Below are 25682 nucleotides of genomic sequence, written 5' to 3'. Positions count from 1 at the left end.
ACTTCAGATGTGTTAACCACAGAGCCTTTAAGTCAGTCTCCTGGTGCTTCTCCTGAGTGCAAAATGACAACAGATTCCAACTGAGCTGAGGTTGCAGATGTTGAGAACTGTCAATAGTTTGGTTATGTCTGTTGAGATAAATATGTTCCTGTACTAGATTACTAATTAAGTATTTGAAGAAAGACTTAACACTTACTTAGTTAACTGCAGTTTCTTCTTTATAAATGTATATATATATGAGGTGATTTGAGAGCAATGTTCTACCTTAGCAGTGATTTTTGGACTATGAGTAAAGAACACGCTGTCACATGATCTGCATTGCGTTACATATTTATACTTATGGGCCAGTATAATTTTAAAATATTTTTTGCAAGTTTTAGAGTGGGAGTGAACGTTTATTTAAAAAGTTTTAGAGCAGGAACAAAAGGCAGTAAAGTACACTTGGAAGAGGGCCAAGCGGGTGACTTGAGAGATCCAAGTGCTCCAGTATAGATTTTTGTCACTGTTTTGAGACAGAGTCTCGCTCTGTCACCCAGGCTGAAGTGAAGTGGTGCGATCTTGGCTCACTGCAACCTCCACCTCCCAGGTTCAAGCAATTCTCCTGCCTCAGTCTCCTGAGTATCTGAGATTACAGGCATGCACCACCATGCCTGGCTAATTTTTGTACTTTTAGTAGAAATGGGGTTTCACCATGTTGGCCAGGTTAGTCTCGAACTCCTGACCTCAGGTGATCCACCAGCCTCAGCCTCCCAAAGTACTGGGATTACAGGAGTGAGCCACCGCGCCTGGCCTCCGGTATAGTTTTAAATGACCTTGAGAACAATTGAACACTCTTCCGTCTCAGAAAAAGAATAGAGTTAGTGTGTGGAATTGTCATTTTTTAACATTTATGCAGCTGAATTGTTTTAATCTCAGAGTTGAATTAATTTGATAAAATAATGATGCCTGCATCCAGATTAAATAACATAACATAATTTCTAAATCATTCAGTGAAATTTTACAAAAGATTCTGATAGTACAATCTCTTGATTATGACATGAAGGGAATCATATTTACTGTTGAACAATGATGTATTTTTAAAGCATTGTGAGGGCATTTCTGTATAGAGTGAAGTCTCAAGGAAAGGATTACCAAGTGAGCATTTTGATTAGATCCCATGGAAGTCATAAAGTCAAGAAATGTATTGTTTGTCCTCTTGAAAATTGAAAGCAGTACTTTTGCCATGTCCTCCTGAAATAAAGAGATCTTACATAAGGGGTTTCTAGTAGGAAAAGGAAGCTGGGAGAGAGCCAGGACCATTTTGAGGATATGCAGTTACTATAACCATGTACAATCCTAATTCCCACACCCTGTGAGTATCTTAGGTAATACAATAAAGGGGAATTAAGGTGCAGACAGCATTAAGGCCTATGAGCAGCTGACTCTAATGAGAGATTATCCCCCATTATCAGGGTAGGTACCATGCCAGGGTACTTAAACGTGGAAGAGGGAGGAAGGAGAAAAAGTGTAAGAGCTATGTGAAATGAGATCAACTCAATAGAGCATTACTTTTTTTCAAAACTTTCTAGTGATTCTTTCTCCATTAGCATAAAATTTACTTCAGCTCACTTGTACAGACACCCATGATTTATTTCTATATGCAACTCACTAGTTCTGAGTGGTGAAACTTATGGAATGCAAAAGTAATGAAATGCTTTCTGAGGAGTAAGTCCCAGGTATTTAAAAAAAAATTTTTTTTTATTATACTTTATGTTCTAGAGTACATGTGCACAATGTGCAGGTTTGTTACACATGTATACATGTGCCATGTTGGTATGCTGCACCCATTAACTCATCATTTACATTAGGTATATCTCCTAATGCTCTCGCTCCCACCTTCCCCGACCCCGCAAGTCCCAGGTATTATAGGAGTATAGATAATGTGCACCCTAGACAGCTGTAATTGTGGATGTGTTGGTATAAATATATCAGTTATATTTAATCAAGATAAATGGATGAAATTAAAATGATGTTGGCGATAATTTTGACTCGAGTAAATAACATTGATGATGGAAGTTGAATCACTTTTTTCAGACATGTAAAATGTGTTTCCTCTTTCCCACTCAGATGAGTATGTTCCATTTACGTTACCATTTAAAAAATGCCTTTTTGTTCCCAGCTGAAATAGTAGCCAACACCTTCCTCCTTTTTTTCTGCATCTTCACACTCCTGGCTCGCGGACCTAAGCCCACTGACCTGACCACTTGTCACTTGGCCTTCATCCACATGATGTTGCTTCTCACTGTGGTGCTTTTGGTGTCTCCAGACCTGTTTGAGTCACTGAATTTTCATAATGACTTCAAGAGTAAGGCATTTTTCTACCCGAACAGGGTGATGAGGGGCCTCTCCATCTGCACCACCTGCCTCCTGAGCGTGCTGCAGACCATCACTATCAGCCCCAGCACCTCCTGATTGGCTAGATTCAAATATAAATCCACAGATTACATCATCCATGTTTTTTCCTTCTTATGGTTTCTCAGTTTGTTCTGCAGTAGTACCCTGATCTTCTTCACTGTGGCTTCTTCTAACATGACCCAGACCAATGTGCTAAGTATTAGTAAATACTGCTCGGTTTCCTCTGAAAGGTACATCATCTGGAACCTGTTTATCATGCTGCCACTGCTTACAGATGTCTCCATTGTAGGAATCATGCTGCTGTCAAGTGCATACATGGTGGATCTCCTGTCCAGGCATCAGAGGTGATCCCAGTACCTTCACAGAATGAACCTCTCTCCAAGACCTCCCCAGAGAAAAGGGCCACCCAGACCATCCTGCTGATGGTGAGTTTGTTTGTGGTTATATACCGGGTGGACCTGAGTATCTCATCTTCCTTCTTATGGGCATATGATCCTGTTACCCTGGGTGTCCAGAGGCTTGTGGGCAATGTCTATGCCACTGTAAGCCCTTTGGTGCTAATCAGTTCTGAAAGGATAGCCAATATTCAGTGAAATATGCAACAGAAGTGTTACAGATTTTTAGCAAATTAATAACAAACATAATCCACAGAAAAGTATGTTCTTGTCATCAGTTAAATTATTCAAGCAGCAGATTTTTTGATATTTGATTTAATGAAATTGTACAGAATTCTACTTTTATTAAATCTAAGTTCTTTTGAAACCAATGCTACCGAGAACTTGGTGGTTTCTTCAGTTCAGTATCCACCACTTTAGCCCCATGTGTTCATAAATTTCATATCTTTAATTCTGATTCCCTAAACTCCATATAGGACAACTTTTCTATCTTCTTGAGATTTGTACTTAAGAAGCTTTTATTGGTAATAAAATCTCTTAATTTTAAATTTACTTTTGAAAATAACTTAGTTTATTCTTGTTTATTAATGATATTTTAGCTAAGTATCCAATTATAGGTTGGACAATAATTTCTCTCACCACTTTTTAATGTGTATTTCTCTGTTTTCTGGCTCTACAAAGGCTGCATAGATTGTGCTCTGACCTTTACAGTTTATCTCTCTTTTCTCTCTCATGGCTTGTAAGTTATTTCCTTTTCTTTGGTATTATAAAGTTTGAGCATTATTCCCACTGAATATTTTTCTTTAACTATTTTTTCACAGTGCACCTCTGAATTTAAGGATTTAGATCTCATTTTTAATTTTAGAAATTCATAAATCGTTTATTTTACTGTTGTGGTTCATTATTTTTATATGTTCTGTTGGATAATTGAAATGTATTTTTTCCTTCTCATATTCTTCATATACCTATAATTATATTTGTATTTTTATACTTTGCTTTACCTTATTTGGTGATATTCATTCTGCTCAATATTTCAGTTTACTAATCTGCTCATCATGTCAGTCTAACTTAATATTTAACCCAAGTGTTGTGTATTAAACATTTATTTTTTCAATTTCTCATTGGCTCGTTTCCAAATATGCTTGTTTAATTTGTAGTTTCTTGGTCTTTTGAAATCATTTTTAAATTTTCCATTATACCCATTGTCTTTACTTAAATATTTTAAGTATATTTAAAATAACTAAAGTTTATATGCTTAATTTTTCTCTCGTCCTTTATGCTGGTAGCTTATTTTCTTATGTGCTTCATAGTTTAAAATTTGCTTCTCACATTTGGGATAACTTCGGTCAGTACTTTTTCTTTGTTTATTTCAAGCGGGCATACTGGGCAATCCACACAGGTTTGAGGCCCTTGCAATCAACCATACCTGAAGGGAGCAGTGGCTTCTCAGTTTGATTATTCCTAGAAATCCTTCTTCTAGTTTATTCCTGACCCTGCAAAAATATTTTTCCTATCAGCTGCATTGGACATGTTAAAGATTTTTGTAACTTTTTAGAACTTTCAATTGTCTGCATTAATAATACCTGGAAATTTATATAATGTTTGTTCTATTTCATATACTCACATTGCACATAGATATTTTCTGGCAGAACAGTATCTCAAAAGAAATCTTAATGTTCTTTAGTTAGAATACCGTAACCTTCATATGCTTCATGGTAACATTACTTGTAGAGTATACATATTTTGTTAACACTTAAAAGTATGTTTGGCTGAGCGCGGTGGCTCACGCATGTAATCCCAGCACTTTGGGAGGCCGAGGCAGGCAGATCACGAGGTCAGGAGATTGAGACCATTCTGGCTAACACGGTGAGACCCCGTCTCTACTAAAAAAAAAAAAAAAAAAAACAAACCGGGAATGGTGGCGGGCTCCTGTAGTCCCAGCTACTCAGGAGGCTGAGGCAGGAGAATGGCGTGAACCCGGGAGGCGGAGCTTGCAGTGAGCAAGATCCCGCCGCTGCACTCCAGCCTGGGCAACAGAGCGAGACTTGGTCCCAAAAAAACCAAAACCAAAACCAAAAAAATGTATGTTTATATTTTGCACAAATTTCTTGAGCAATAAGCCTCCTCTTTAATTAAAAACGTCTGCATATAGCCAGAATCACTATCTTTCTGTGATCTTAAGACACTACTGGTAGAATTAATTGATTAATTGTAGGTCCTTTGCCTCCTGCCTTCAAAATGCTTTCTTAGCAATTCTCTGTCTCTATAAAAGTAATCTCAGTTTAGATTTTCTTTTTTTTTTTTTTTTTTTTTTTTGAGACAGAGTCTCGCTCTGTCGCCCAGGCTGGAGTGCAGTGGCCTGATCTCAGCTCACTGCAAGCTCCGCCTCCCGGGTTTACGCCATTCTCCTGCCTCAGCCTCCCGAGTAGCTGGGACCACAGGCGCCGCCACCTCGCCCGGCTAATTTTTTGTGTTTTTAGTAGAGACAGGGTTTCGCCGTGTTAGCCAGGATGGTCTCGATCTCCTGACCTTGTGATCCGCCCGTCTCGGCCTCCCAAAGTGCTGGGATTACAGGCTTGAGCCACCGCGCCTGGCCTCAGTTTAGATTTTCTATTTACTACAATAGTTTATTAAAATAATCTTAGAGGAAATTTGCATGTGGCTAGATATTGCTTATTGATTAGACTTTAATTGATAGTTTCTGTCAGGCCTCTGAACCCAAGCCAAGCCATGGTATCCCCTGTGACTTTCATGTATACTCCCAGATGGCCTGAAGTAACTGAAGAATCACAAAAGAAGTGAAAATGCCCTGCACCTGCCTTAACTGATGACATTCCACCACAAAAGAAGTGAAAATGACCGATCCTTGCCTTAAGTGATGACATCACCTTGTGAAATTCCTTTTCCTGGCTCATCCTGGCTCAAAAAGCTCCCCCACTGAGCACCTTGTGACCCCCACCCCTGCCCACCAGAGAACAATCCCCTTTGACTGTGATTTTCCTTTACCTACCCAAATCCTATAAAACGGCCCCACCCCTATCTCCCTTGCTGACTCTCTTTTCCGACTTAGCCCGCCTGCACCCAGGTGATTAAAAAGCTTTATTGCTCACACAAAGCCTGTTTGGTGGTCTCTTCACAGCGACGCGCATGACAGTTTCTGTTGTCATTTCATAGTACTTAGATCATATTACCTGTAGCATTTCAGGTTTCATCAAGTTAATAATAATTTTCCAAGCTTAAAACTTTGTGTCGTGCTCAAAAATGATGTCCATTGGTATATATGGCCAAACTTTCTCACAAATATAACAGAATAGAAAGGAATCAAAGGAGTCTTCTACAGAATTCCACCAAACCACAATAACAGTCAAAGAAAAATAAAAATACAAAGAATCTATAAAACAACTAGAAAACAAGTAACAACATGTCAGGAAATAAACCCTGCATATTAATATAAATCTTGACTATAAATGGATTAAATGCTTATTTAAAAGATATAGACTGGCTGAATAGATTTTAAAATATTATCCAACCATGTGCTTCTTATAAGAAACTCACCTTTCCTGAGATTTTTCCAGGATTTGGAAAACCTGGATTTTCCAAACCCCCATGTTAGGAAGAGGCTGGGCTGGGACTCATGATCAACCCTGCCTGACCCCAAAACCCATGCCTTACCTTACCTGGAAATACACATAAAGTAAAGGAGTGGAAAAAGATCATTCATGCAAATGGAAACTAAAAGCAAAAAGGAGATGCTATACTTAGATAAACCAGACTTTGAGTCAAAACAGTTAAACAAAAGGCGAAAGGGTTATTGTATAATGATAAAGGGGCCAATTCAGCAAGAAGCTGTAACAATTATGAATCTATATTTACAAAACACTGGATCACCCAACTTTAGAAAACCAGTATTATTAGTCATAAACAGAGAGATAGATAGCAATACAGTAATACCTGGGAAATTCAATACTCCACTCAGAGCATTAGACAGATTATCTATACAGAAAATAAATAAACGTTAGACTTAAACTCTATTTTAGACCAAATGACTTAACAGACATTTACAGAACATTCTACTCAACAACTGCAGAATATACATTCTTCTCAGTGGCATATGATTTATTGTCCAAGATAGGCTATATGGCAGGCAAAACAAGTCTCAGCAAATTTTAAAATATTGAAATCATACTAAGTATCTTCTCAGACCACAGTGGAGTGAAACTAGAAATCAATACCAAGAGAAATTCTGGAAATTATACAAATACATGAAATTTAAACAACATGTTCCTGAATGACCATGAAGTCAATAAAGAAATTAAAATGGAAATTATTTTAAAAATAATATTAGAAAACCATTGTATGTGGAAAAATTTTTGTTCTAGAATAAGATGGCTGTTTATTTAAGAAAGAAGTGGCTGGGTGCGGTGGCTCACACTGTTATGCCCAGACCGTTTATTCCCCGAAGAAGACCACCAGAGTCCAGAGTCAAAGCTAAGCAGCAAGGATCTTTATTACAGGTTCGAACCTGGAACTCTCCCTCGCTCGTGAAACGAGACGGGCAGGAGAGCTCCCCCACTGAGCTCTGAGCAGTGTTATATAGTCTAAGAAAAGTGGGCATAGAGTTATTATACAAATCAGATATATGATTGGCTAGTGTTTGAACAAGGCGATTTGGCTAACTATGATTGGTTCCCGCCATTTCTGATATTTTGGTTCAAACTTTGAGGCGGGAGAGCAGGTTTATGGCAGCAAGAGTTTATCTTACTTAAACACATCTTGTGACCTTGCCTCAGAACTTACAAAATCTCTGGTATGTGCAAAACAAAATCTCTGGTACGTGCAGAAAACCAGGTACTCACAGAACTTATGAAATCTCTGGTATGTGCAAAGATTAGAGAGCAGAACAAGGGTGTAGCGGGTGGGGGGCGGGTACATATCTATCTTTGTGTCCTTTCAACACCTGTAATCCCAGCACTTTGGGAGGCTGAGGTGGGTGGATCACGAGGTCAGCCTGGCCAAGATGGTGAAACCCGTCTCTACTAAAAATACAAAAATTAGCCGGCCGTGGTGGCACATGCCTGTAATTCCAGCTACTTGAAAGGCTGAGGCAGGGAATTGCTTGAACCCAGGAGGCAGAGGTTGAAGTGAGCTGAGATCGTGACACTGCACTCCAGTCTGGGTGACAGAGAGAGACTCCACCTCAAAAAAAGAAAAGAAAAAAGAAAGAAAGAAAGAGGAAGTATAAGACAAAGCAGAAAATTCAAGCATGTTATGTATGGATGGTCTGTATAAGTTGTGAAAAGGTTTGTGAAAGGGAATTTAGGAAAGAAATTTTGTGTATAAGTTGGCTATAATTAAAAGAAAATATTTATAATAGTCTTTCTAAAGATTGAGCATATTAAAACTGACTAATAAAAAACTAAAATTGGTGTTTGGGAATGTGGAAAAGGAATGAGACACTTAGGATTTTCGTGTAAGCTCTAGAAGAGTTAGCCTGGGGGAACAGGTTTGTGGATTTGAGACTGCGCTTTCCATACATGCAGAAAATGCAGGGAAAACTAGGCTCTCAGTGTAGGGTGAAAATAACTAAGTAGGAGGCAATTAAATTGAATCAGCTGTAATACTCTAGATTTACACCTAAGAAAACTTAAATAGAACTGAAATGCATTTTTTTTGTAAATTACTAATTTAGAGGAAAAAAGACAGGCTTAACCAACTACAAACTGGCAGTTAACCCCTGATTATGTTCTGTAATCAGAAAATTTCCACCTGAATAGTATAAATAAGGTGACCACAAAACTGTAACCAAACAACAATTTAATGGGGCTTGCTTCCTCATTTACCTTATAAAAAGCCTTTCCTTAAAGCCCCTTCAGTGAGCCCCCAAACCACAAACCATGGCCAGTTGCTCCCTGATATGAATTGCTATCTGCTCAAATAAGGTCTTTAACACTTTAATGGTAACTCAGTCTAATCTTTAATGGTAACTCAGTCTAATCTTTAACATGAGAAAGGAGGGACTGGAAATCCCATGGACCACAGCTTCTTTCATGCAGGAATCCCATAATCTGAGTTGGTATTCTCCCTGATGGCCCCCCTGTCATCACCATGCACTCTGAGAGAGACACAGGGTGCAGGCACAGAGCTGCCCAGAGAGGGCTCCTGGCTGGGGCTGAAGCTGCCTCATAGGAAAAGAACAGAACACCCAGGTTCTCAGCTGCTGTCCAGCATCCCCGCCCTACGCTGGAGGGGCTGAGGCCTGAGCTGAGGCAGTGGAAGCTCTTTTCTGCAGACTGGGGACATCAGGGTCCTGCCGCAGCCAGTTCTAGCCAGGTTCAATCAGCCTCCTTCCCCATCTCAGTACACCTGCTCTGACACACTCACCATTTTCTGGATTCTGGGCTGTCCTGGCAGCCTTCCTATGTATCTCTCAGTATTTGCAGGTCATAGGACAACTATGGCTGCTGCAGAGCCACCGGGGGCACCCTGGAATGTAGGAGACAAAGCAGTGGAGACCAGCCCCCAGGTCAGGCAGATAAGAGAGAGACAAAGACCCACCAGATGGTGGAGGGCTGCCCTCTCCTAACTGGCTGTGTGCCTGTTTTAATAGTTCCCACCCCAGTGCCACTGAATGGATAGGGCTCTAGTGCCTGCCCGAATCAGCCCCTGACTGACAGGAGTTACAATGGGGCATACGGCTGAATGAGGCCAGGATCACAGGTTCTCGGCTGCAGTGCAGCCCTTTTCAGGCTGGGCTTTCTCCCTGCTCTGGGGCCTGGTCCCACCTGTGGGACATTCACATTTAACCTTGTATAGAAAGTTATTTTTATTTATAAATAACAAATATAGTATTCAAAAATGGAAAAAATGATGATTATTTTAAAAATTTACATTTTATAAACTTCCTGGCCTCTAGTCATTTGAGGAGGTAGCCTGAGCTTTAAAAAGAGAGGCAATCCTCTAATGCAGCAATGTCCAATAGTTATAAACGGTGAGCCACATGCGTCATGTTAAATTTTCTAGTAGCCACATAAAAGAAAAGAAAAAGAAACAGGTGAAATTGACTATAATTTATTTAACCCAGTAGATTCAAAATATTATTGTAATATGTGATCAATATTAAATTATTAATACGGTATCTATTTTGGTACTAAAGCTTTAAAATTCTCTCTGTATTTAAGTGTTTAGTACCTCTCAGTTCAGACCATACACATTCCAGGTGCTCAGTAGGCTCATAGGGCCAGTGGCTGCCACATTGAAGTGAAGGTCCAGGGTCTCTTCTAACCTCAGGGAGGTGAAGGGCCTGAACCCTTTTCTTTTCCAAACCCCCACGGCTACTAAGAGACTGGGCTGGGACTCAGGATCAACTGTGACTGACCCCAAAGCCTATGTACCTCGGTAGATCACACTACTCATGCAGCTTCCCTAGGCCTTTGAGGTTCTGGAGATTGACACTTCTGCAATAGAAGCAGTAATTATTTTGACATTTTCATCCATCTAGTACTCTACCACTGGGAATAATCCCCTCCAGAGAATGCTTCTGAAACATCTGGGAAGAACTTGGAATAATTTTGAAGCCATTTCTTACACTGTAAAGTTTAAGCTTTATAAAATTAATCAGGAAAAAGGGTCAGGGTGGGGGTGGGGGGCGGGAAATGAAAATAAGCCAGGCTTGCAGCACACTCAGCATTGATTGTGAGCTCAGCTGCTCCCTGACCTGCTTCCTCAGTTTGCTGCTGATTGCCCAGAATCACATGCACGCCCTGTCACAGGATTATAGTTCCCCTCAATGGCTCCGTACATAACAACTTAAGAATTGTGAAGTGTCAAGTCTTCCATATGAGACATTCTTTCAGGTCCTGCATACAAGTAAAACTACTGATGTCAGCTGGTCTGAAAGATCCCATAAGAAACTGATTTAGAAAAGAATGCAGTTTCCACATCCTCAGGATTTCATGCCACCTATCCCAGCCAATCAATGACTCCAGTTTCTCAGCCCCTCACTCTTCATGATCCCCTTAAAAACTCCGGCCCAGAATTCCTCAGGGAGTTGGATTTGAGGGGTCTTCTCATCTTCTATTTCAGCTGCCTGTGATTATCAAACTCTCTCTGCTGCAAACCCTGCTGCCTCAGTGTATTGGTATGTTACTGTGACATGCTCATACAAATACGTTGGGCCTGTTACAATTTGGGAAAATGGCTGTGGACTGAGTTTAGAAAATCAAGGCCCAACATTTTTTTTTTTTTTTCATTTCTTATCATAGGAGAAATTTGAAATCGCATGTAATATACTCTACATGTCTGCAAATTCTTTTTGTCCTTTTTTGGTGTTCGTATGCTATCTATGATTTTCAACAAAGACTAAAACATACTACTGTGAAACAACCTCTAATTCTGAAAGAAAGTGACTTAAAGGTAGATCTTCTGAGAAAACATTTCCTCCTATGCAATTTAGCCAAACAGGCTGAGTATATCTTGTAGGTGTTCTTTTATTTTTATTAAGGCAAAGCTGTTTTAAAAGACCTGAAACTCAGCAATGGCCATCAGGCAAATCCCCACAGCTCACATGGAAATCACACTCAGCTAATGCATCCCCATTGGTTGTTTTTGTCTGATTTGTTGAAGATCAGATGGGTGTAGATGTACGACATTATTTCTGAGTTCTTTGTTCTGTTCCATTGTTCTATATGTCTGTTTTGGTACCAGTACCATGCTTTTTTAGATTCCATATATTAGTGAACACATGCAGTATTATATTTTGATACCTGGCTTATCTCACTTAACACAATGCCCTTCAGGTTCATTCATGCTGCTGCAAAGGACGAAATCTCATCCTTTTAATGACTGGACAGTGTTTCATTGCGTGTATGTGCCACATTTGTAAATTCATTTATCCATTGATAGACACTTAGGTTGATTCCATGTCTTAGCTATTGTAAATAGTGCTATATATGGAAGTGGCTATGTCTCTTCAATATACTGATTACAGTTTTGGGGATATATAGCCAGCACTGGATTTAGTGAATCATTTGGTAGTTCTACTGATAATTTTTTGGGAAACTTTATACTGTTTTTCCTAATGGCTGTACTAATTTAAATTTCCACAAACAGTGTATAATATCAGTGTATTTGTATGCCATGGTGGTTTGCTGCACCTAGTGACCCATCCTCTAGGTTCTCTCCCATCACCTCCCATTCCCCAACAGGCCCCAAAGTGTGTTGTTCACCTCCCTGTGTCCATGTGTTCTCATTGTTCAACTCCCTTTTGTAAGTGAGAACATGAGGCGTTTGGTTTTCTGTTCCTGTGTTAGTTTGCAGAGGATAATGGCTTCCAGCTTCATCCATGTCCCTGAAAAGGACATGATCTCATTCCTTTATATGGCTACATAGTATACCATGGTGTATACATACCACATTTTCTTTATCCAGTCTATCACTGACGGGCATTTGGGTTGGTTTCATGTCTTTGCTATTGTAAATAGTGCTGCAATAAACATATGTGGACATGTGTCTTTATAGAAGAAAGATTTATAATATTTTGGGTATATACCCAGTAATGGAATTGCTGGGTCAAATGGCATTTCTGGTTCTAGACCCTTGAGGAATCGCCACACTATCTTCCACAATGGTTGAGCTCATTTACATTTCTACCAACACTGTAAAAGGGTTCCTATTTCTCCACGGCCTCACCAGCATCTATTCTTTCTTCACTTTTTAATAATCACCATTCCGACTGGTGAGAGATGGTATGTCATGGTGGTTTTGATTTGCATTTTTCTAATGATCAACGATGTTGACCTTTTTTTTCTCATATGTTTGTTGGCCATATAAATGGCTTCCTTTGAGAAGTGTCTGGTTATTGTAGCCTTGTAGTATAGTTTGAAGTCAGGTAGCATGATGCCTCCAGCTTCATTCTTTTTGCTTAGGATTGTCTTGGCTATGCAGGCTCTTTTTTGGTTCCACATGAAATTTAAAGTAGTTTTTTCTAATTCTGTGAAGAATGTCAATGGTATTTTGATGGGAATAGCATTGAATCTATAAATTACTTTGGACATATGGCAATTTTCACAATGTTGATTCTTCCAATCCATGAGGATGAAATGTTTTTCCGTTTGTTTCTGTCCTCTCTTATTTCCTTGAATAGTGGTTTGTAGTTCTCCTTGAAGAGGTTCTTCACATCCCTTGTTAGCTGTATTCCTAGGTATTGTATTCTCTTTGTAGCAATTGTGAATGGGAGTTCATTCATGATTTGGCTCTCTGCCAGCCTACCAACCAAAAAAATTCCAGGATCAGATGGATTCACAGCAAAATTCTACCAGAGGTGCAAAGGGGCTGGTACCACTCCTTCTGAAACTATTCCAAATAATTGAAAATGATGCAGGCGCAGTGGCTCATGCCTGTAATCCCAGCACTTTGGGAGGCCGAAGTGGGTGGATCACCTGAGGTCAGGAGTTCAAGACCAGCCTGGCCAAGATAGTGAAACCTTGTCTCTACTAAAAATACAAAAATTAGCTGGGCATAGTGGTATGTGCCTGCAATTCCAGCTACGTGGAGGTTGCAGTGAGATGAGATTGCACCATTGCACTCCAGCCTGGGAGACAGAGCAAGACTCCATATCCAAAAAAAAAACAAACAAACAAACAAAAAAAGGCCAAGGCCAGGCGCGGTGGCTCATGCGTGTAATCCCAGCACTGTGGGAGGCCAAGGCAGGTGGATCACCAGAGGTCGGGAGTTTGAGACCAGCCTGGCCAACATGGTGAAATCCCATCTCTACTAAAAATATTAAAAAATTAGCTGGGCGTGGTAGTGGGCGCCTGTAATCCCAGCTACTCAGGAGGCTGAGGCAGGAGAATTGCCTGAACCCAGGAGATGGAGGTTGCAGTGAGCCAACATGGTCCCACTGCACTCCAGCCTGGGTGACAGTGGGACTCCGTCTCAAAAAAAAAAAAAAAAAAAAAAAAAAAAAGAAAAGAAAATGATGGACTTCTCCCTAACTCATTTTATGAGGCCAGCATCATCCTGATACCAAAACTTGGCAGAGACACAACAAAAAAGAAAACTTCAGGCCAGTATCCCTGATGAATATCGATGTAAAAATTCTCAATAAAATACTGGCAAACCAAATCCAGCAGCACATCAAAAAGCTTATCCGCCATGATCAAGTTGACTTCATCCCTGGGATGCAAAGCTGGTTCAACATATGCAAATCAATAAACGTAATCCATCACATAAACAGAACTAATGACAAAAACCACATGATTATCTCAATAGATGCAGAAAAGGTCTTTGATAAAATTCAACATCCCTTTATTTAAAAAAATCTCAATAAACTAGGTATTGATGGAAGATATCTCAAAATAATACAAGCTATTTATGACAAACCCATAGCCAATATACTGAATGGGCAAAAGCTGGAAGCATTGCCTTTGAAAACTGGCACAAGAGAAGGATGCCCTCTCTCATCACTCCTATTCAACATAGTTTTGGAAGTTCTGGTCAGGGCTATCAGGCAAGAGAAAGAAATAAAGGGTATTCAAATAGGAAGAGAGGAAGTCAAATTGTCTCTGTCTGCAGAAGACATGATTCTATACTTAGAAAACTGCATCATCTCAGTCCAAAAACTCCTTAAGCTGATAAGCGACTTCAGCAAAGTCTCAGGCTACAAAATCAATGGGCAAAAATTACAAGCATTCCTGTAAGGACTCACTTCTGCTATTCATTGTGCTCCTGATTTCAATGCATTTTTCAAGTGCCCTCCTACAAGGTGCCTAGCCTTGGTGAGCATTTTTGTGGAGGAGGCCTTTGCCAGAAAAATTTGTGTAAAAATCAAAACCATGACAATTTCTTACTTGAGACAAAAACTGAAAGACCTAGGGATCACCCAAGGGGTAGGACACGAATAAATATCTTAAAATATTAAAACTCATCTGACAATATGAGTGGACATGTCCCACTTTAAAACGAAAGAAAGTAAAATATTTCTGTCACTCTGAGATACTGAGTTCAGATTTTTGTGTAAATATGTAATTTTTTTTTTTTTTTTTTTTCTGAGACGGAGTCTCCCTCTGTTGCCCAGGCTGGAGTGCAATGGCATAATCTCGGCTCAGTGCAACCTCTACCTCTCAGGTTCAAGCATTTCTTCTGCCTCAGCCTCCTAAGTAGCTGGGATTACAGGCACGCGCCACCATTCCTGGCTAATTTTTGTATTTTTAGTAGAGATGGGGTTTCACCATGTTGATCAGAGTGGTCTCGAACTCCTGACCTCATGCTCCACCTTCCTTGGCCTCCCAAAGTGCTGGGATTACAGACATGAGCCACCACACCCAGCCTGCAATATTTAATATTTATTGATGTTATAACATGCATACAGAATTGCGTGCATGCACAAAGCATTTGTGTAAAAGTCCATGTATGATTAGAAAGTAAATACCGGCCAGCCACGGTGGCTCATGCCTGTCATCCCAGCACTTTGGGAGGCCGAGGTGGGTGAATCACCTGACGTCAGGAGTTCGAGACCAACCTGGACAACATGGTGAAACCCTGTCTCTACTAAAAATACAAAATTAGCCAAGTGTGGTGGTGCACACCTGTAGTCCCAGCTACCTGGGAGGCTGAGACAGGAGAATCACGTGAACCCGGGAGTCTGAGACAGGAGAATCACGTGAACCCAGGAGGTGGAGGTTGCAGTGACCTGAGATCGCACCTCTGCACTCCAGCCTGGGTGATAGAGTGAGACCCCATCTCAAAAAAATAAAAATACAAAATACAAAAAAGAAAAGAAATGAAATGAAAAGGAAGGAAGAATGGAAGGAAGAAAGAGGGAGGGAAGAGACAAATATTCCTGACAGAGGAATTTCAACAATAAAGTTGAAATATAGTTTAGCGTTTGTGTAGAGATTTTGATTCTTGCAATATCCAGTATGTTTCCCAAAGTTACTTGGGTGAGGACTTTTCATCCCCAACCCCAGTAAAATAGTTAGTATGTCATACATTTGGAATATAGTTTAATTCATCTGTCGTTGTCTACATTCTATTTAAATTTCTTCAGCAACTTGAACTATTTAAATTTTTTTTTTTTTTTTTTTTTTTTTTTTTTGAGAGGGGAGTTTTGCTCTGTAGCCCAGGCTGGAGTGCAATGGCACAATCTCGGCTCACTACAACCTCCACCTCCCGCGTTCAAGCAATTCTCCTGCTTCAGCCTCCCATGTAGCTTACAGGGATTACAGGTGCCTGCCACCGTGCCCAGCTAATTTTTGTATTTTAGAGATGGAGTTTCACCATGTCATCCGGGCTGGTCTTGAACTCCTGACCTCTGGTGTTCCACCCACCTTGACGTCTCAAAGTGCTGGGATGAGCCACTGCACCCGGCCTGATTTTTTAAAAATTTTATACAGAAAAATTTGTTCTTTGTTGTGTACAGTTCAACAGATTTTAACAATGGTCTCGAGTCATCTTTCACCTCTGGAGTATCACACAGAACTTTTTTTTCACCTACCAAATTTCTCTTATGTTGTCCCTTTCACTAAACAACTTTCCCCATCCCTTCCTTTGGCTACTACTGCTCATTTTCCATCTCTATAATTTTGCTCTTTCTTACAATGCTATAGAAATAGATTTATATAATTTACAGTTGTCTCTCAGTATGTATGGTGGATTTTTTTCCAAATTTCTGAAAATATGAAAATCTGTAGATGCTCAATCCCTTATATAAAATGGTACACTATTTTTATATAACCTATGCACGTGAACTTTAAGTCATATCTAGGTTACTTATAATACCTAATGCAATGTAAGTGCTATGTCAATAGTTGTTATCCTGATATTGTTTAGGAGACGCTAACAAGAAAAATAATGCCATAGGTTTAGTATGGATACCATCATCATAGGCCTAATTATATTTTTTATCCTTGGTTGGTTAAATCCAAGAATACAAACTTCATGGATACAGAGGGCTGAATATATAGCTTTTTGGATCTGAATTCCTTCACTTTGAAAATTGAAGTGTTCATCACTGATATTGGCTTAATTTTTCTTTTTCAGTTGTGTCTTTGCCAGGTTTTGGTATCAGGATGTTGCTGGCTTCATAGAATGAGTTAGAGAGGAGTTCCTCCTTTAAAATTTTTTTTTTTAGAATAATTTCGGTAGTAATAGTACCAGCCCTTCTTTATATATCTGGAGAATTCAGCAGTGAATCTGTCTGGTCCTGAACTTTTTCTGGTTGGTAGGCTTTTTATTACTGATTCAATTTCAGAAGCCATTATTGGTCTGTTCAGGGTTTCAAGTTCTCCCTGGTTCAGTCTTAGGAGGTTGTATGCTTCCAGGCATCTATTTGTTTCTTCAAGATATTCTAGTTTGTGTGCACAGAGTTGTTTATGGTAGCCTCTGAGAGTTTTTGTATTTCTGTGGAGTCAGAGGTAATGTCCCCTTTGTAATTTCTGATTGTGTTTATTCGGGTCTTCTCTTTTTTTCATTAGTCTAGCTAGTGGGCTATCAATCTTATTTATTCTTTCAAATAACCAACTTCTGGTTTCATTGCTCTTTTGTGCAGTTTTTCATGTCTCAATTTCATTTGGTTCAGCTCTGATTTTGGTTATTTCTTGTCTTGTTAGTTTTGTGTTTGATTTGCTCTTGTTTTTCTAGTTCTTCTGGTTGTGATGTGAAGTTGTTAATTTGAGATATTTCTTACTGTGGGCATTTAGTGCTTTAACCTTTCCTCTTAACCCTGCTTTAGCTGTGTCCCTGAGTTTCTGGTATGTCGTATCTTTGTTATCACTGTTTCAAAGAAATTCTTGATTCCTGTCTTAATTTCATTGTTTACCCAGAAGTCTTTCAGGAGCATGCTGTTAATTTCCATGTAATTGTATAATTCTGAGCATCTTCTTAGTGCGGATTTCTATTTTTACTGTGCTGTGGTCCAGGAGTGTGGTTGGTATAATTTCATTTTTTGAATTTGCTGAGGATTGTCTTATGGCTGATTGAAAGATTGATTCTAGATTATGTGCCATGTGAAGAATGTATATTCTGTTGTTTTTGGGTGGAGAGTTCTGTGGATGTCTGTTAGGTCCAATTGGTTAAGTGTTGAGTGCAGGTTCCAAACATCTTTGTTACTTTTTTGCCTCTGTGATTTCTCTAATACTGTCAGTGGGGGTGTTGAAGTCTCCCTCTCTCATTGTCTGCTTATCTAAGTCTCTTCATAGGTCTCTAAGAGCTTGTTTTATGAATCTGAGTGCTCCTGTGTTGGATGCAAGAAATTATTATTTTCTGTGAGAGTGTTTGTTCAAAAAGCAACTCCACCCTTATCTGAAGCCAGAAACTCTGTTTTGTCTGCTTTTCGAATTTTTAAATAAATGAAATGAGATAGCATGTATACTTTTACATCTGGTTTCTTAGTGTAACATTATGTTTGTGATATTTATCCACTGTATTCATTTTTTTAAAGCTACAGGCATACCCCAAAGGATTGCATGTTCAGTTTCAGCCCAGCACAACAAAGTGAATATTGCAATAAAGCAAGTCACATGCATTTTTTGGTTTTCCAGTGCATATAAAGTATGTTTACATGATACCATAGTCTATTAAGTGTATAATAGCATTATGTCCAAAAAAGTACACACCTTAGTTTAAAATACTTTATTGCTAAAAAGTGCTAATGAACATCCGAGCCTTCAGCAAGTCATAATATTTTTCCTGGCTCAGGGTCTCTCCTTGATGTTGATGGCTGCGAATCAGGGTGGTTGTTGCTGAAGGTTGAGTTGACTGTGGCAGTTTCTTAAAATAAGACAGCAATAAAATTTGCCATACCAATTGACTGTTTCTTTTACCCAAGAGTTCTTTGTAACATGCAATGCTGTTTGATAGCCTTTACATAGAGTAGAACTTCTTTCAAAATTGGAGCTAGTCCAGGAGCAGTGGCTCACATCTATAATCCTGGCACTTTGGAAGGCTGAGGCAGGAAGATGGTTTGAGCCCAGGAGTTCAAGACCAGCCTGGGCAGCACTGGGAGACCCTGTCTCTACAAAAAATTTAAAATGACACATGTGTGGTGCCCACACTCACATTGGTTGTGGCAGTAGCAGTGGCAGGGCACCGGTGAGGGCAGGCTTGTTAGTGTTTGTGTGTGTGTTCATGCCTGCAATGGCAGTGGTGTAGTAGGGGTGGATTGCTGGTGTTTGTGAATGCGTTTGTGCCAGCAGCAGCGGAGGCACAGTTGTGGGCATTTGTGTGTGTTTTCATGCCAATGGCGGTGGCAGAGCAGGGTGCCCACCCATCAGCAGGGGAAGGGTGTTGGGGTGCCCTCACAATGGCGGTGGTCAAGTGCTGTGGGGTGTATGTGCTCATGTGCCCCAGTGGGGGAGGCAAGGTCCACCCACATGCAAGCACATCAGCAAAGCAGTCGCGGGGAGAGGATGTTCTTGGGTGAGTTCATACCAGCAAAGCAGTAGGCGGAGGCTGTAGTGGGGGTTATCTGTGAGTGGGCTCGTACATGTTGGCAGTGGTCAGTCTGCTGGAGCTGTCCAACAGTCAGGCGCAGTCTTCCAGTGAAGGAGCTATGATGAGGGCCCCAGGGAAGCACCCTGATTAGGCATCTGAGGCTGTGCTGCAAATGGGTGCAGCCACGCTGGGCCCTCAGGAGAGGATGGCAGACAGGAGGCTGCTCAAGTCAGACTGGTCCATTCCACTGCAAGACTGCCTTGCCCTGTCCAGGTATGACAGTTACTCCAAGACTAAAGTCTCCTAGAAGGGCATGACAAACCTTGGCGGATGGGCATCCTTGGTCGTGGCCCACTGCAGCTATTTCCATGCCGACCCCTCTGGGTTCTGCACAGGCTAGAGTCCAGCCCTTGCCTCCTATCTAAGCAGCTCTCTCTGCCAGCTCACGTGTCTGTGGGGGTTGTAGGACCTCCTGCTTCTAGAATTTCAGAGGTTTGCCGTGAGAGTGGGTCACTCCTCACCTGCTCAATCCACCCCTTCTCCAAGAGTCACCGGGGGCCAGGAATGAGTTCCAATGCTCAGCAACCCTGTGCAGGGTTCCCAGCATCCTCCCGCTTCAGCCCAGCATCTGTGTTCTCCCTCCGTCTACTCTCAATGCCTTCCCTCCAAAGATTGGCTCAGAGTGTGCCTATCTTCCTGATGTCTTGGTCTCCCGGTGGAAGATGTTCCTTCTTGCACCCACTCAGCATTTTGGCTCCCCAGCGGGTCATTTTCTCTTAAAGAAAATTTTAGTCAATTCGCATTCACTCCCCATTACTGTCCCAACCGTAGACAATCATCAATCTATTTTCTGTTTCTAAAGGTGAGTCTTTTATAAAAATTTCTTATAAGTGAAATAATTAATTAAGTAGTCTTTTGGGTCTGATTTCTTTCACTTGGCTTAACGTTTTAGAGGTTCATTCCTGTTGTGGTATGCATCACTGCTTCATTCCTTTTGATTAGTGAGTAATACTCTGCTGTATGGCTATGGCACATACTAATTTTTCTTCCACTAGTCGATGGATATTTGGATTCTATTCATTTTGGCTATACGAAGAGTGCTGATGTAAGCATTCACATACGAATCTTTGAGTGCTGCAGATTTCCATTCTTTTGGGTATTTACCTGAGGGTGGGATTTCTGAGTCATATGTAAAACCATGTATAACTTTATGAGGAATTGCCTTTTTCTCATGTGTTGGCTGCACTATTTTAATTCTCATCAACAATGTGTGAGGATTTCGTATTCTTCACACTTTAGTCAACACTTGTTACTATCTTTTAGATGTAGTAATCTATTGAGCAATAACTATTATCTCATTGTAGTTTTTGTTTGTTTGTTTAGACAGGGTCTTGCCCTGTCACCCAGGCTGAAGTGCAGTGGTGCCATCTTGGCTCACTGCAGCCTCCACCTCCAGGGCTCAGGTGATCCTCTCACCTCAGCATCCTGAGTAGCTGGGACTACAGGCGCGCGCCACGACACTTGGCTAATTTTTGTATTTTTGGTAGGGATGAGGTTTCTCCATGTTGCCCAGGCTGGTCTCAAACTGCTGACCTCAGGTGATCCACCTGTCTTGGCCTCCCAAAGTGCTGGGATTAGAGGCGTGAGCCACCGTACTCGGCAGATTTATTTCTAAATGTTTCTTTCTTTGATGCTGTTATTAAAAGAATTGCTTATTTCAGATTTTTAATTGCTCTCATATAAAAGTACAATTCAGTCTTACAGGTTGTTTTTGTATCTTGTGACCCTGGTGAGCTTGTTTATCAGTTCTAGTGGGTTTTTGGGGAATACCATGCTAATATAGATGATTATGTAAGTTTGTAATAGAATATGGTTCTACTTATTTTCTGAACTAGGAGATTGTTTGATTTTTAGATTTTTAAGCCAACATAACATTTGTGAAATAATCCCATTTGACAATGGTGTTTAACGAGTTTCATATTTTGCTAGATTCAGATTCAGTTTGCTAGTTTTTTTTTTTTTTTTTTTTTTTTTTTTTTTTTTTTTAGAATCTTAGTGTCTGTATGCATGAAGGATAAAGATAAGTCATTTTTTGTCTAGTAATGTTTCTGTTTGATTTTGGAATCATAGTAATACTGATCTGATAGAATGACTTGGGAAATGTTTTCACTGATTCAATTTTTTGGAAGTATTTGTGAAAAGTTAATAATAATTATTATTATTTGAGACAGAATTTTACTCTTGTTGCTGAGGCTGGAGTGCAATGGTATGATCTCGGCTTACTGCAAACTCCACCTCCCTGGTTCAAGCGATTCTTCTGCCTCAGCTTCCCAAATAGCTGGGATTACAGGCATGCACTACCACACTTGGTTAATTTTATATTTTTAGTAGAGATGGGGTTTCTCCATGTTGGTCAGGCTGGTCTTGAACTCCCGACCTCAGGTGATCCATCCACCTCAGCCTCCCAAAGTGCTGGGATTACAGGTGTGAGCCACCGCGCCCGGCCCAGTATTAATTCTTTATTGAATGCTTAATAGAATTTACCGGTTAAGCCATTTGTCCTGGGGCTTTTATTTGTGTAAAGGTTCTAATTAATTTGATCTCTTTCTTTGTTATAGATCTATTAATATGTTACATTTATTTCTATGTAGAGCTATTTCTATATTTTATTTTTTCTTAACTTTTTTTGAGAATTTGTGTTTTTCAATGTATTTATTTTTAATTTTTAGTATCTCACATTTCTACTGTTTCTCTGCAGTTAACAAGAAATAATCAGAAAGAATATTGTGTGAGAATAAACCTTCGGAACAATTAACAAATTACTCAAAATTTCTTGTGTTATAAAAGATTATGACTCTAATTGCTATAGTTAATGCTGATATTTTTAAAAAATTATTTTCAATTTGCGGGTACATGTGAAGGTTTGTTATATAGGTAAACTCATGTCATGAGGGTTTGTTGTACAGATTTTTTCATCACCCAGACATTAAGCCCAGTACTCAATAGTTACCTTTTCTGCTTCTCTCCCTCCTCCCACCTTCCACATTCAAGTATATATCCCAGTGTCTGGGAAACGTCTTTCTTCATGAGTTCATGAGTTCTCGTAATTCACCTCCCACTTTTTTTTTTTTTTTTTTTTTTTTTTTTTGAGACGGAGTCTCACTCTGTTACCCAGGCTGGAGTGCAGTGGCATGATCTTAGCTCACTGCAACCTCTGCCGCCTGGGTTCAAGCGATTCTCCTGCCTCAGCCTCCAGAGTAGCTGGGATTACAGGTGTCCACCACCACACCAGGCTAATTTTGTATTTTTAGTAGAGATGGGATTTCCCCATGTTGGCCAGGCTGGTCTCAAACTCCTGACCTCAGGTGGTGATCCTCCTGCCTTGGCCTCTCAAAGTGCTGAGATTACAGGGGTGAGTCACAGTGCCCGGCCTACCTCCCACTTTTAAGTGAGACCACACGGTATTGGGTTTTCTGTTCCTGTGTTAGTTTGCTAAAGATAATGTCCTCCAGCTTCATCCATGTCTTTGCAAATGATGTGATCTCATTCTATTATGCTTAAATAATATTCCATGGTGGGCATGTACCACTTTTTTTTTTTTTTTTTTTAACCACACATCACTCCTTTATTATTATCTGGAAAAAGCATTTAGTACAGTTATGCTCAGATGAACACTGGACCCATGTGGCAGGGCCAAGCAACTAGAACGTGATTTAGAAATCAGTGAAAGACACACTTGGACAGGACCAAGGGGCGTTTCACTGCCACGAAACGGGGCAAGAAGGGATTCTCACACACACAGCAGGAAGCACTCCTGCCCCTCAGAGGTCAAGGAACTGATCCCACACTGGTATGAGGAATGGCTTATTTTCTGATGACCACATGTGGGACTATTTCAACCGCCACAAGAGACCCCAGAAGGGTTATTGTTTTGCATTAATTATATATACTTTTTTTTGTAATAAAAGTAAATGTAACACATAACTAAATTCAGGATTGATCCCAAACTTCTAGAGCCAGCTCCTCTGGTGTCAGTGAGGAAACAGTTGTCATATCACCATGCAGGTTACATTCATCTTCCACTGGAATGACTAGAGTCCCCAGGCAGTGGCCTGACTGCAGAAGAGCAGAGGACTGGCTCCTGGGGACAGACGGGCTCTGTTGCTTCTCCTCATTGGTCATGGCTTAGCATGGTTCCTCCCCACAAGTCCTTAGTAAACAAAGAACTCGCAAAAACCCAAGTCACTACCTTTAAACTCTGTTGGCTAAGGGGAGCTTTTCCAGAGCTTGGACTGAGAACCTATGCTCTAGAAGTGCCATTCTGACTAGATTGTATGAAGGGAGTGGGTGCAGGAGACAAAAAAGGCTAAAATGCAAATGGGAGCCACTTGTCCCCATCTGCAGCTACAACTCAAGATGTCTACAGATGTGGTCAGTGTGACATGTGCAGGTGGGAGGGGCAGAGGGACAAGACGGGCAGGAAGGGTGCTCCTGGGGACAGTATCCTCCCCGCTGGCCTTCACTTCTTGGCCTTGCCCTGGGCAGCCACAGCTTCCATGGCTTTGCCCACCGTTTCTTCATCCCCCAGGAACTGCATGGGCTTGATAGGCTTCAAGTTCTTGTCCAATTCATAGACATTGGAATACCAGTCAGCAGGTTCAGCTCCATGATAGCCTCTTTAGAGAGACCCTCCAGATGCTTGACAATGCCCCGGAGGCTGTTGCCATGGGCTGCAATCAGTACACATTTCCTCTCCTTGATCTGGGGAACTATTTCTTTATTCCAGAAGGTCAGAGCTCTGGCAATAGTGTCCTTCAGACTCTCACAGGAGGGTAGCTGATCTTTTGTGAGGTCTGCATACCTGCGATCCTTACTGATGTTGCGGTAGAAAGGGTGGTCGGGCTCCATCGGAGGTGGTGGGACATCATAGGAGCGCCTCCAGATCTTCACCTGGGCCTCACCATGCTTTGCTGCAGTTTCTGCTTTATTGAGAGCTGTTAGACCCCCACATTGCCGCTCATTGAGGCGCCAGGTCCTCACCACTGGCAGCCACATCTGATCAATGGCATCTAGCACTGTCCAGAGGGTCTGGATCGCTCTCTTCTGCACTGAGGTGAAGCAGATGTCTAACTCATAGCCAGCATCTTTCAGAGCCTGCCCTCCGTGCTTCGCCTCCTCGGGGCCCGCTGGGCTCAGGTCAGCGTGGTACCAGCCGCTGAAGCGGTTGTCCTGGTTCCATGCGCTCTCACCATGCTGGATGAGCACCAGTTTGTAGGCGGCCATAGCCGTGGGCTGGGGATGCGGCCTGTACCACATTTTTAGTATCCAATGTCATTGATGAACATTTAGGTTGATTCCACATCTTTACCATTGTGAGTAGTGCTGCAGTGAACATTCACATGCATGTGTCTTTATGGCAGAATAATGTATATTCCTCTGGGTATATACCCAGTAATGGGATCGCTGTGTCAAATGGTGGTTCTGCTTTTAACTCTTTAAGAAATTGCTATACAGCTTTCCACAATGATTGAACTAATTTACACTTTCACTAACAGTGTATAAGTGTTTCCCTTTTCTCCACTACTTCACCAGCATCAGTTATTTTTTTTTAACCTTTTAATAGTAACTAGCCATTCTGAATGGTGTGAGATGGCGTCTCATTGTGATTTTGATTTGCATTTCTCTAATGATCAGTGATATTGAGCTTTTTATCATATGCTTCTTGGCCGCATGTGTGTCTTTTTTTGTTGTTGTTTTTTGAGACAGAGTCTCATTCTGTCACCCAGGCTGGAGTGCAGTGGTGCGATCTTGGCTAACTGCAACCTCCGCCTCCCAGGTTCAAGTGATTCTCCTGCTTCAGCTTCCAGAGTAGCTGGGACTACAGGCGCATGCCACCAAGCCCGGCTAATTTTTTGTACTTTTAGTAGAGACGGGGTTTCACCGTGTTAGCCAGGCAGGTCTTGATCTCCTGAACTCATGATGTGCCCACCTTGGCTTCCCAAAGTACTGGGATTACAGGCGTGAGGTGGCGCCCAGCCCTTATGTCTTCATTTCAAAAATGTCTGTTCATATCCTTTACCACTTTTTAATGGAGTTTTCTCTTGCAAATTCATTTGAGTTCCTTACAGATGCTTGTAGATCTTAGTCAGATGCATATTTTGTCTTTATTGTTGTTCTATAGCTTTCTTAGGCATATAATTTTTGATTGACAGTTTTTTCTTTGGGGAGTGGGAAAAAAGTTTCAAATGGAATTGAAAGACTTGCAAGAAGGCAAACAAATCAAGATCCAACAAAGGCAACTGGATTGAGAAATGAAGTCATATTGATTGCAACAAATGATATGTTGGACTGGGTTAGAGAGAGCAGGAAAAAGTAAATTTGTGGACAATAGAAGTCTGTGGGCTGGGTGGCCCTGACTGAGGTCAAATGGAGAAATTTCATCAGAATAGGAAAAGTAGCACATTA

The 25682-nt window shown here is 40.8% G+C and overlaps 1 protein-coding gene across 1 annotated transcript; it reads right to left on the bottom strand.

Annotated features, from left to right (window-relative positions):
- Positions 1-23816: 23816 nt before the first annotated feature.
- Positions 23817-24500, bottom strand: LOC126944249 (phosphoglycerate mutase 1-like). Its single transcript, XM_050773570.1, has one exon. It carries the CDS (start codon positions 24498-24500, stop codon positions 23829-23831), a length of 672 nt encoding a protein of 223 aa, XP_050629527.1. The 3' UTR covers positions 23817-23828.
- Positions 24501-25682: the final 1182 nt, after the last annotated feature.

The sequence above is a fragment of the Macaca thibetana genome, chromosome 20 (assembly GCF_024542745.1).
Source record: "Macaca thibetana thibetana isolate TM-01 chromosome 20, ASM2454274v1, whole genome shotgun sequence".
In the NCBI taxonomy this organism is placed as follows: Eukaryota; Metazoa; Chordata; class Mammalia; order Primates; family Cercopithecidae; genus Macaca; species Macaca thibetana.
The sequence above is the reverse complement of the archived record's forward strand: the minus strand, read 5'-3'. Positions and strand labels throughout refer to the sequence as shown.